Below are 13,278 nucleotides of genomic sequence, written 5' to 3' on the forward strand. Positions count from 1 at the left end.
ATCAAATGGTGCTTGCCACCGCGCATCTGCAGCACCGGCCATACGGGGAAAAGAAAATAAAGAACCAGAATGCTCGCCTTCGTGCATAGCATTCACCGCAAGCGATTTCCGGTAAAGATTACGGCTGCACAAGCTGCAGTTCCTGGAAGCATGAGAAGCAGTCGGGGACCTTTAATGCTATTGGGCCTCCCAGGGAAATGTCGACTGAACCAGAAAACGTCCCAGGAACATACTGGCGACCTGCACTTTCCAACAAAAAGTTGCTCCCTAAATTGTTACTCATTAATTTCTCGGCAACAGAAGTATAATTAACCGCTTTTTTTACTGTAGCATTTGGCATGTATGAGCTAAATTTCAGGCACCTACAACCATTGCAGATGGTATGTGCATGTTATTGGTATAACATATAGAGACATTACAGTCGAGATTCCTTCACCTTCACATGGACATAGTCATGCATTGGGCAGAGAGACGTTTCTCCCAGAGTTATGAATGTTCAACCACTTTTCATATTGCTAGAAAATGGCATCACTGCCACCTACAAAGTTTTATAGAGGAAACCATGACATTAGGATCATTCATCCCTTAAGCCACCATTGGAATCATGAGTTGCATGCTTGTGGCTTCAGATGTTTTTGCGTATCTCTTGATTATATTTTCTAAAATTTTTCAAGCAATCATATATATTTCTAAATGCATGAAGGGCGAGTTCATATGCACATGCTTAAATTGTGAATTGTTCAGGTTCTTGTAATGACAATAAAGTAGGAGGTTGTAGTATGCGTTGGAAGTCGGAACTGATGATTGGCTTGTAGACTTCAGCGATGACGAAGCTCCAGCAAAAGCCACGGTGTAGGTTTTTGAGTTGGCTGCACAGGACGACATATGTGTTTATTATGAGGGGGCAAGGTTGTACTTGCCAACTCCCCACCCCCCTAATAAAATAAAAATCGGCGAAGGCCACTGAGAAAACTTTCCAAGAATACTGCTGTACAATATGCATGTACAGCATATCGCAAATTAAGTTACACCATGTGGCCATCGCTGACAATGGCCAGCAGGCCATTGTCAGCTTTTGTGATAGGAAGTATGATGATAGGGAGCAAAAGCTTCAGTATGTGCCCATCTATTTTTGTATGATTACATCATGCAGAAAAAAAAGAGAATAAGAGTTTTAGGTTTTGCACACCTAAAATTATGGGACGCATACTGCTGAATACACAAAAGAACACTAGAGGAGTGCAAAAGAATGCAAGCAGGGCAAAGAAGCTTGGGTGCGCTAATTATTGGACAGGTCCAATGGAACTATGATAAACATCTTTATTACATAAAACCATACAACCATGTACAAAGTGTTAAACATGACCAGAAACAGTACACCAATATGCAACATTTTGTCAGTCATGTCATACGAGACGCAAAGTGTTGCAAATGAGCCTAGCAAGAACTGGTCTACCTGCAAGCATAGCTTGCTCTGCATATTATCGGTATATGGTTCCCCACCTCGGATGTTTGCTTTAAGTCCTTTCTTTCATTTTTTTTCTTTTGAAAATGGGAGGGAGGGGGGGGGGTAGGAGGGGAGAGAACCTTGTTATGCATGTAGCGTGCATTTCAGATTTCGGGTCCAACAAAAAACGAGAAAACTGGTCCACCTTATTTTGCGCAGAGGCAATGTCCTAGATGGGTGAGGAAGGGAGGTTCACTAAAGGAGCAGAGATGGCTACTAACGCAATCTACTGGGACAAGGATCTGCTAATGCATGTGGGAAACTTAGAAGCGGCCAAGTTACAAGCACCGACGTGTCTATCTTGTCTGTTCATTTACTCATGCTCAGTTTGTCTTCTTGGAACCCTCGGAGTAAGGCGGTGGTGGTCCTTCCGGCTGCTGCGGTTATGAGGATGAAAAAGAAAGAAAAAAAAGAGGACTTCAATGAACGTGCCAAGAAAGGGTTGGTTGCCAGAGAGCACAGCGTTGGGCAAAAGTCTGAAGACTACACATTATTGTACGAAACATTGTGGAGTGGTTCTATTGACCATATTGAAAAGCTGTTCCGTAAAACTACCCCCAGCCCCTACAACTGAATCCATGCAGCTTTGAAACTGGCTACATGCTTGGACCTGGTAGGGCATGTTGACATTCATTACTTCTTCCAAGATAGCATCCTTCGGTAAGTGTGGGTCTTGACCAACCAACAATTCCCCCGACATATATTAGTCTAATGGTTTTGAATGCTGAAAAATGTGAGACCATTAAAAGTGCGAACTGGGCACAGTAAGTTCACAGCAAGCCACTTTTCGGTAGCTCAGACAGAAGGATGCAAAGCCACCAGGTACCTATAGCATTCTTACAGTACAGTATAGACCACTTATAACATAACCGCTTATAGTGCAGGAGCGGATATAGTACGGTCTTTTGAGACTCCCGTTAATTTTCCCCATAGCACTCCATGTATATGCATACTGCTTACAGTGCAGCCGCGTGAGACGAAATACCGGTTATAATGCGGCTTCCATGGGAAAATCTCGCCGACAAGGGCGGCAGCGAGCACGCTTCTCAACAAGGTGCGTGCTGCCGGCCAGCGTATGCATTATTCAATGCAATCAAACTCTCGTTAATTCGGACTTATTTGGCCGCACATTGGTTAATTCGGACTACTTTCAGAGCTCGGTGAGCGCCGCAAATGTGCCACTCAAAAGAGCAAGAACGGTGCTAGAATCAAACCGAAACGAAGCGGCGGAGTCTGCATCGCCACAGCCATCAGTTGAAGACGTACGCATGATGTACATGAATGACAGCAATGCCGGAACGCTTCGAGCCTATTTGTGTCATTAAAGCCTGTATTCTTGCGTTTACTGCCGCGCATAACACCGCGTTGGCCGCGGGCTTTCGTAACTGCGTAGTCGTCATCCACGATCGTGTCGATAGCGGCCGCGGTTGTGGTGAACAGTAGTTTCGTTTTTACTCGGTACGTGCGTCGGCCGCGTGCCTAAAAAACTGCGTAGTCGCCATCGATGATCACATGGATAGTGACCGCGGTTTCGACGGCCAGTTGCAGCGACTGGACGACTCGGTGCCTGCGTCGGGCGCGTGGCTTCAGCACCGTAAAGTCGCAGTTCATAATCGCGTCGATAGCAGTCACGGTTTTATCCGCAGCGGTTGCGGCGAACAGTAGTTTCATTTTTACTCGGTACGCGCGTCGGCCGCGTGCCTAAAAAACTGCGTAGTCGCCATCCATGATCGTATGGATAGCGACCGCGGTTTCGACGGCCAGTTGCAGCAACTGGACGACTCGGTGCGTGCGTTGGGCGCGTGGCTTCAGCACCGTAAAGTCGCCGTTCCTAATCGCTTCGATAGCGGTCATGCTTTTTTCCGCAGCGGTTGCGGCAAACAGTTGTTTCGTTTTTACTCGGTGCAAAGCTGTCGAGCTTGAAGAGCACCGGCTACATCGCGATTATGTTTTCGCCCGCTGACTGGAGAAAACGTAATCGCGATGTGCGCGCGATAGTACAAAGCGTGTCTACATGCTTGGTCTACATGTTTTGCATACGTACAGGACTTGAAAATCATTGTTTTGGTTATAGTGCGGTACTGCTTATAGTGCAGATATTCGCGACTCCGGCGACTTACGTTATAAGCGGTCTACACTGTACAAGGAAAGCCAGACTACTGGCTCTGTTACCCAGAGCTGCTCGGCAGTGGCACTGACTTTTCAGTGTTGTCACACAGTCTGGACTGCTGCACAAACTCATGGAAGATGTCCAACAACTTGAAGTACCTCGTTCTCTTTACTACAGATGGTACCTCACTGCAAAGAGGCAGATTTCTGTCCTTGATAACAAAGAAATGAAGGTGGTTATTCTAAAGGCTGGTAGCTAAGGTGGCTAGAATTGCGTGAATATTCATGTTCCCCATTTGTCAAACTTGAATTGTAACAAACGTGCTAGATAAGCAACGATGGAATTGATAGACAGGTGTAATGCAAGTGAAAATGGCGATTCTAAAGTTGTGCCTTTAAACACCCCGTACACATGCTAGTACATGGACCCAGTTGACTACTATTTTGGAATCACTTAATTAAACTGCCAAAATTCACTGACCAGGAAAGAAATGGTGAGAGTACTCATATTTCTGAGCAAGGGCTGCACCCCTAAATTTGGTCCCCTGAACATTTCATAAACAACTTAACGTATCGGCTGCGCCGGTTTTCTCCCACACGGGCACCCCGCAGCTGTGCCGCAGTATCTCCACACGGCACCGATGCAGTACAAAATGCATGTCGTTCTCTTCGTAGGTTGCGATAAAAGTTGACAGTCTTCTGGCGGGAACCTTCCTGACATAACCATTGGCATCTTATGAAATTAGTTACCCGGTGCCCCATGCTTTGTGCCACCCCGTGTGTGCGAGGCATGTCATTCCCACGTAACCCAAAGAGTATGTAGCTGTTCAACTTATTCGAGTATGTAGTTGTTCAACTTATTCACGTTCTGCCTGACAACCTCCGGAGCTTTTCCATATGCAATCACCTTTGAACAGCGTGTTAGTGGCGTGGCACATACCAGCATTCAGTTGTTTGTTATGCCGGCTTCTCCTATCACGGTGCACATATGCATTTGTGCAACATGCCATTGAAGGTGTTGTGCACGGGCTTGGCACTTGATATGTATGGTACAAAGTTACGGTATGAATATCATAACATCATCAACCAAAAGCTTTGATGTGATCACCTCAAGGAGCTAGTCGGCCTTGGCACGAGAGAAGTGGTGCGCTCACGGCCTAATGGTTTGAATCCGAGGTTTGAATCCCGCTGCCGGACGCATTTGAGTTTGAGTGAATGCCGGGCTACTCGACATGAACCCGACCAATGACCGATCGACCGACCCAGGCAAAACTATAGAATGGCAGGCAAAGAAAGCTTCGCTTAAAATCTAGGCACCGAACAGCAAGACGCCTGGTAGCAAACATCGAAGCACCTAGAGTTAATATGCTGCCTGTATAGAGGTAAACCTGGTTGAAAAAAGTGGCAACTGTAAGGATGCCGCCATGTTGCTACCTCCAATTTTTTCTAACGCCAAAACTAATGAAAATATGATGCAAAAACAAGCATTTACATGCATCATGCACGTATGGACAATATGTAGTGACTCATTCGGCTTATTTTGAGAAGAATCCGAAGGTTATTTATAAAAATTTCTATCTAAAATTTACAGTGCGTGAAAGACCGTTCGAAAGCGCCTAAACTAGATGGTGCTGTAGTGCCCACTGACACCGCAAGGCTTCCAGGGACACTGTGGTCAGCGTTCTCAGCCGGCGCCTTTATGCCGGCTGCAGAAGAAGCGAAAAATAAAGATGTGCAGCGCGTGCTCCAGGCGCAAGCGCGGCACGTGCAGTGTTGTTCTGGAAGCTTGCCACGCTGGAAGGCAGCTGCCGCTCGACGCCTTCGCTCTTTCTTTCTGGGGTTTTACGTGCCAAAACCAGTTCCGAATAAGAGCCACGTCATAGTGGAGGGCTCGCGGGCCGCTGTCACGTCCTGCTACAGTGCCACCATACCGAGGAAGACTCCGGATCGTGTTGATTGTGCCCCTAATCTGAATCGCATCGTCTGTGCCTGCTCACCTGCCCAGCATGGCAAACATGGCGCCACCTTTGTAGTTACAGATTACAATGCAGGGGCGCTATGAGGAGCTTTGCCTCTAGAGTTGGCGATATTAACTCCATGCGCAGTGACTGCGGATGCCAGCAGACCGGCACGAAAGAGTGCTGGTTCAACTCTACGAGATAATAAAAATAGCGGCGGTGGTGGCTTTGGTTCCTAATGCAATTAGCATTCTTTGCCTACTCCAGCCATGTTGAGCCTATCTATCGATCTACCGACTTACGCGACCAAGTGGTCATCTGCCAACCGTAGGTTGCCGAGATATTCACCGTTGATCCTCCCTCATAATCCTATCCAGATTGAACACTTCTTCAAAGCATGCAGTGAATAGCATTGGAGAACTTGTGTCTGCTTGCATGACACCTTTCTTCATCTGTATATTTTAAAAGAAATCACCATGACGGCATTGCGACAACGAGCACATACCTAGTGGCCCACGCTAGTAGATAACTTGGTTCACTAGAACGACTTAAGATGCCAGACAGGTAGATTCAGAATGCCTAAGGCAGGCAAAGAATGCTTCGTATCAAAATATTACAAAGGCAAACTGTGGCTCACCGGTGGTGCACTGGCGTTGGCCTGGTCAAAGGATGGCGGGGGTGCGGCCGGCACATACATGTAACCCGGGTTGGCCGGGTTATAGTAAGCCGAGCTCTGCGATGCCTCAGCCGCCTTGGCCATGGCTGATGCCGCTGCGAGGAGATCACATCAATCTGTTGTGTTTTCCATTCAAAAGAAGTGGAGGAACATGGGGGAGAACATGCTAAAAGAATCTTCAACACTGTAAAGATCAAGCCGGTCCCAGCTGACAGAATAAAGCCATGAAAGTTTGCACAGTTAGAACACGGCCCCATACAAACATTGCCATTTCATAAACTTGCATATTGAATGGTTTACATATGCAAAGTACTCAAAGGAGACAAATACATACTTTACATCTTATTCTAGAGCTTCGTTTCCCTCATGTTTTCTTCTAGTAACAGCTAGCGCTTTGAGATGCCGAGTTAGACTGCACATCCTTAGGGAATGGCCCGTATTTTTGTCAGACAGATGCCTACAAGTTGTGGTTCAGACAGTCTATAATGCTATAACATTAAAAAAGATCACAATTTGGATCACAACCACTTCTACACACCAAAGAAACCAATTCATAGGACATCTCGTCACAAACACACAGACCAACAAGCACAGAAGACAATTGAAGGGACCACCTAATGACAAATTATGCAGCAAGGTAAAACTTTGCTTGTGTACCATCAGCAAACACTTCATCACACTGAATCAACAAACATGGAAGAGTACCGCTCAACCCCGATGTGACAAACAGATGTATTGAAGTAAATTTAAAATTTAGCTGGCCATGCTCAATTTCGATGGAGTACAGTCAACGATCAACTTTTTGAATGCTTTCACCGCACCACCATGTTCCCCATCGAGCCAATGCATAAGGACGTCTAAAATTTACAACACTGAAACCTTTTGCCATTCAATTTTGCAAACATTTTGTCGTGACCTAAGGTCCGAAATGCCATTATTCGAAGACACCACTGCCACCATTTTGATTATCTTGCAGCGTCGAGCCGCTGACAGCTGTAGCCACAAGGGCAAAGCTAGACCTAGCTGCTTGCACTTATATTTCACTGAAAGATTCGCCGCTGCCAATAATGGTGCCGACTCTGCCTTTGTCATCCTTGCGGATGACTTTGAAGCATGGAAAGTATGGCATGAGCCAAGCGTTGCACAAAGCAAAAGTCAGCATTACTGCAATACAGAACTGTTATGCGGTCAAGCATATGCAATGTAATGAGGGCGAAGCATACCAATGACAGAAAGAGGCCGGTGTCACGGGACACAGTATGTACAGTCAAACTCCAAAATAACAAACGCAATTTAATGATAATCGGGATGTAACTATTTTTCCTTTGCCTATCTTAATTTCATTGAAAACTGAATTTTTTTTTCACGTTTTACCAAAGTAATCGTGGCACAGTTTTGACTGAAATGAAGTTTTCAGCCATTTCAAGCATTGACTTGGAGCCAGTACAGCTGTTAAATCTGCCAAGAAACTATTAAAATGTTGGCTGAAGCAAAAATTATTTGCAAGCATCCTTCCACATAAAACACCATCGAAGCGCGTGGGATGCAGTACACAGAAAACAGCACTGCACCATTTGCTGCGTTAGTAAACAACTTGCAGAGGCCGCAGGGCACCCGGCACCACAAGAGCTGCCCAGCACCCAAAAGGAGAGCCGACGATTCCTTCAGCGCAAGGGGCATGAGGTAATGTGCGGTAACGAGATCAAGCACGTGCTGGGGGGTGAGAGGAGGGGGCCAGGAAACACGCCTGCCTGCCCTCTCTCTCCCTAGCGCACATTTCCGCCTCCACGCTGGTCGTGGGCCACATGCCCTATTATGGAGGTCATCCACAGCAAGTGCAAAGGCCAAGCCGAGATGGCTGGTGCCTTGATACGCACTGAGTTCGCGCTCGCATAATCTCAAGTTTCCGAGACACCGTGCTAAACGTTTGCTCACATTGTGACACCAAGTGTTCATCGAGTGAGATCTGCTCATGTTCGCCCGAGTGTGCGTGACACCAACAAAAATCTGAACCTTACTTCGTGTAGTTGTCCCTTTGCTATCGCCATCAATGCTCCGCCGTTCTGGTAAAACTGCAATGTTTTTTTTTTCTGAGACAACTCTTCTATTTACACTTTCGTTTTTAATTTGTGAGCACCATGTGATTACGACTAAGGGCACTAAGCTCGGTCAGCGAAGGTATCGATGATTTACAGCGCCACACAATACAACACATGTAAATCTCAGATGCCACGAGCCACACCAATGTATTGCTCTAAGCTTGAACTGCACTGTACGTGTTGGCACTCATACCCACGCTATTATGGCCTGACCTTGTGATTTGTTTACAATTGCTTACTGACGAGATACTGTATACGAGGAATTTTTTTGCATTTAATTACTTTAACCTCGAACTTTAACCTCGATTTGTGGTTTAATGAAGTTTGTGACTGCAAGCACAACTTAGTTCATACACGCATGCACCCACCCTCTCCTGTCACAGTTCGAGCACTAATATGCCTAACAAGTGTACTGGCAGGGCTTCAGAGCTATTTTGAGTGTGCTTGTGGCGATTTCTGCTTTTTTGGGCAGTAAAGGGCATGCATTCATTTTTTTCAGGACATTTTCCCAGCCCCTAGTGTGGTGTCCGGCCTATCGCCACAGTCCTTAAAGCGCAGGTGTGCAAAACGAACAAAAGACGTGCGCCGCGACCTCTGCAGGGGCTTTTCTCAACCAGCGATGCAACGACGAACATGTGGCAATAAACGTCGCTTCGACCCTGGAAACATGTCTGCTCCTTCGCATGAACCACGCAACACAAGAACTCGGGACCAGGATGGGATTTGAAGACGTCATTCTTCAGTTTGGAAGGCAAGTGTTTCCGAAATTCACTCAGTGAAGAAGACTGTCTTTTTGCAGTGTGCGGAGCCTGTGACTGTCGTCATGACTAGGGCCGAGGCAGCAGTGAAGCAACTTTGCTGGGCGACTGGGCTAGCTGGAACCCTTCGACGAGTCCGCCAGCGATTGGGCTTCATACGAAGAGTGGCTTACGTCGTTCCTGATTGTCAACCGAGTACACGACGGTGACAAGGTACACGCCTTCTTGAGCCTTATCGGTCCGAAGACCTACAGGTTGTTGAAGTCATTAACAGCTCCAGAACTGCCTTCTACGAAAAGTTTTGAAGACCTCAAGAAAGTTTTGAGCGACCACCTGTCCCCGAAGCAGCCCATCATTAGAGAGCAGGCCAAGTTTCACCGGTGGTGTCAACGAGAAGGCGAGTCCTTATCTAGTTATGTTGCCGAGCTTCGTAAACTGTCGCAAACGTGCGAGTTTAGAAGCGCCCTTGACGAGTCCCTTCGGGACTGCTTCGTGTGCGGCCTGCTACGAGAAGACATTCAGCGAGTCTTTTTCACGGAAGATAGCAAGCTTACGTTCCAGAAAGCGGTGGAGCGGGCTCTTGCAATGGAAGCGGCTAAGAAGAGTGCTGCTGAGGCACGTGGCACCGACACCGCGGTTGGCCATGTGCACGATGTGCAAGCTGAGGCGCAGAAAACATGCTGGTTTCGCTGTGGTTCGCCAAAACACATGAGCGAAGCATGCCCTTCACTTGGACGCAACCTGTTTCAGTTGCAACAAAAAAGGGCATATCCAGAGAGCCTGCCAAAGTAGTGGTAAGACATTTCCTAAGAAAAAGCACATGAAACAGAATGTGAAGATGCCGACGGTTGTGTCGCGGAAAGCTTCGACCCTCAGTCTAAACGGCGTGTCGGCAGCTCAGCGCGATCCTGTCACCGTACAGATGACCATCGACGGCGTCTTGGTGAACATGGAGCTAGACACGGGAGCGGCTGTTTCCGTCATGTCAAAGACGCAGTTCCGTCAGCTCTTTCATTCGGCTGTACTCGAGCCTACTACAGCTAAACTTCATATCTACACAGGGGCACTGGTGCGACCTCAGGAAGTCTCTTCGGTCAACGTGCAGCACGGCGACCATTCTGCAATTCTTCCACTCTATGTCGTAGACCACGAAGGACCACTTCTACTGGGCCGGGAGTGGCCAAACGCCGTCCAGCTGGAGTGGGCGAAAATCTGGAACCTGAACAACATTACAAGGTCAGACATTCCTACTCATATCAGCGTAAAAAAGAAGCTAGATGCATTGCTGGCCAAGTACCAACCCCCTTTCAAAGACCAGTTAGGCACGATAACGGAAGAGTGCGCTGAACTTTTTCTTAAACCTGATATGAAGCCGAGATTCCTAAAAGCCAGGAATGTTCCGTTCGCATTGCAAAAAATCTTTCGACGCTGAATCGGCTAAAATGAAACAACTGGGAATCATATCGCCTGTTACAACATCAGAATACGCTACGCCTGCGGTACCCGTATTCAAGCAAGATAGTAGCATACAGATTTGCGACGACTACAAGACGACCGTTAACCCGTGCCTTAATGTCGACCGCTACCCATTACCGAAGGTGGACGACCTGTTCACAGCCTTGTCGGGAGGCAAGCATTTCTCGAAGATTGATCTCAACCAGGCCCATCAGCAAGTGGTCATGTCTGAGTTGTCAAAACAATACCTCACGTTGAATACACAGAAAGGATTGTTTGCTGTTAATCGACTCGCGCTTGGAATTTCGTCCGCACCTGGGATTTTCCAAAGAATAATTGACACCATGCTGAAGGGCTTACACAGGGTTTGCTGCTACCTAGACGACATTCTGGTGACTGGTAAAAATGACGAAAACCATTTCATCAATCTGGAGGCTGTGTTAAAACGACTTCTAAGAGGTGTTCCTGTCAAGAAAGAGAAGTGTTCGTTTTCCCAACAGAACCTTCACTATCTCGGACACAGAATCAGCGCACAAGGCATCTCGGCAACGATGGAGAAGGTTGACGCACTCCTCAAGGCTCCAGCCCCTAATGACAGGCAGCAGCTGCAGTCGTTCCTGGGAGTCGTCAATTTATACGGCAAGTTCCTGCCTAACTGAGCAACGGTGGCGCAACCATTTTTCAGGTTGCTATGTAAAAACCCCCCGTGGTGCTGGAATGAGCATTGCCAGGAAGCATTCACTAAGATAAAGGGCTTGCTCACCGCCGACTTTGGCGCACTATGACCTGTGCAAACCATTGCAGCTATCATGCGACGCATCGAACTATGGTTTAGGCGCGGTTCTTTCCCATATGTTAAGGATGATGGCAGCACAAACCGAATTGCTTTCGCATCGCATACCTTGACCGATGCCGAAAATAAATACAGCCAGCTTGAGAAAGAGGCCCTTGCAATAATATTTGGTGGTAAGAAGTTTCACTTCTACATTTACGGTCGTTCGTTCACATTAGCTGCCGACCATAAACCGCTTCAAAGAATCTTGGGCCAACAACCGGCATTCCGACTATCGCAGCAATTTGCAGCGCTGGGCTGTCACACTGTCAGCTTACCGGTATTCACTTTTCAGAAAATCAAGCGAGAATGCTGAAGCCGATTCCTGTTCACGCCTCTCGCTATCGATTGTGAAAGACGAAACGCAAGAAAGAGAGGAAACGTTTTATTCATTGTGGTTGCAATCAATGCCAGTTTCAAGCCAGGACATTGCTCGAACAACAGCTCGGGACCCCTTGCTTTGTAAAGTGATAGATTTCATAAATGTGGGGTGGCCAGCGTCTGTGACTGAAAAAGATTTGAAGCCTTTTTTTGACAGCCGCAACAAGCTCACACTTAACCAAGGCTGCATCATGTTTGGGATGCAAGTGATCGTGCCGGCAAAGTTGCGCAACTTGCTGCTGGACAAACTCCACGAAGGGCACCCAGACATCGCGCGGAGCAAGCAACTGGCGCGCAGCTACTTGTGGTGGCCGTCCATCGAGGCGGACCTCGAGCATAGTGTCAAGGCCTTCGTAAGTTGTCAAGATTAATGTTGCGAGCTGTGCAAAGCGCCCCTGCATCCTTGGTCTTGGCAGACAGCACCATGACAGCGCGTACATATCGATTTTGCTGGCCCCTTTTTGCACGCATTGTTTCTTGTAGTCGTGGAAGCGCACTCCAAGTGGCCGGAATTGTTTATTATGCACTCGACTACGTCAGATGCTACAGTTGACAGATTAAGAGAGCTGTTTACACGGCTTGGTTTCCCAGAAACCATTGTCACTGATAACGGCCCGCAGTTCACTTCCGAAGAGTTGAAGCTTTTTGTAAAGTTGAAGCTTTTTGTCATCTCGTGCTTACAGTGCCGTATCATCCCAGCTCAAACGGGCTTGCAGAGCGTTTTATTCAGACAGTTAAAAATGCTCTTCATAAATCTAGCGGAGTGGACACATTACATCTAAGGCTTCACAAGTTTTTGCTTACCTATCGCAACTCGCCCCATGTGGCAACAAAGGAGTCACCAGAAAACCTGTTACTAGGACAACGGCTGCGAAATCGACTCGATGTTGTCAAGCCAACAGTGGGAGGAGGTTGCATATGATCAGTTCAAGCAATCCGTGGCTCGCCCACGTCATGATCGTGACATAGCAGTCGGTGACCAAGTGATGGCTCGCAATTATCGAGGCAGACCAAACTGGGTCCCTGGTGTTGTTGTGGGGCAGTTCCAGGCCCTTTGTCTTTTACCGTTCGTGCTACCACCACACCCAGATGCAGTTTCACCTGGCGTCGTCGTCACAAGGACCAGCTGCTCACGCCGACCACGGATCCGGACCGTGAGGCATCTGATCAGGAGGGATTCGAGTTCCTGGCGTTTCCACCAAGCGTCGACCCAGTAACATCCTCCACTCCTACCATCAGTGGTCCTGCCGCTTCGCAAGACATCCAGACGGCGGGTGCAAGACACTACGCGACTAGAGACCGTCGACCACCGGACAGATATCAAGCTGGAGTTTAGCTTGTTAAACTAGCCAATATAAAAGGGGAGGCATGTGGTGTCCGGCCTATCGCCAAAGTCCTTAATGCGCAGGCGCGCAAAACGAATAAAAGGCGTGCCCCGCAATCTGCGCGTGGGCTTATCTCGACCAGCCACGCAACGACGAACATGTGGCAATAAGCGTCGCT

General features: G+C 47.7%; 1 protein-coding gene across 1 annotated transcript in view; it reads right to left on the reverse strand.

Moving 5' to 3' along the window:
- Window positions 1-1,300: 1,300 nt before the first annotated feature.
- The window catches only part of LOC119454608 (uncharacterized), a 37,927-nt gene continuing 25,949 nt past the window's right edge, over window positions 1,301-13,278 (reverse strand). Inside the window, exons 4-5 of the mRNA XM_037716496.2 lie at window positions 6,212-6,345; window positions 1,301-1,884 (exon numbers count right to left, since the gene is read on the reverse strand). Coding sequence (XP_037572424.2) covers window positions 1,831-1,884; window positions 6,212-6,345 — 188 coding nt within the window. The 3' untranslated portion in view covers window positions 1,301-1,830. The remainder of the gene's footprint in view (window positions 1,885-6,211; window positions 6,346-13,278) is intronic.

The sequence above is a fragment of the Dermacentor silvarum genome, chromosome 5 (genome assembly GCF_013339745.2).
Source record: "Dermacentor silvarum isolate Dsil-2018 chromosome 5, BIME_Dsil_1.4, whole genome shotgun sequence".
Classification (NCBI taxonomy): Eukaryota; Metazoa; Arthropoda; class Arachnida; order Ixodida; family Ixodidae; genus Dermacentor; species Dermacentor silvarum.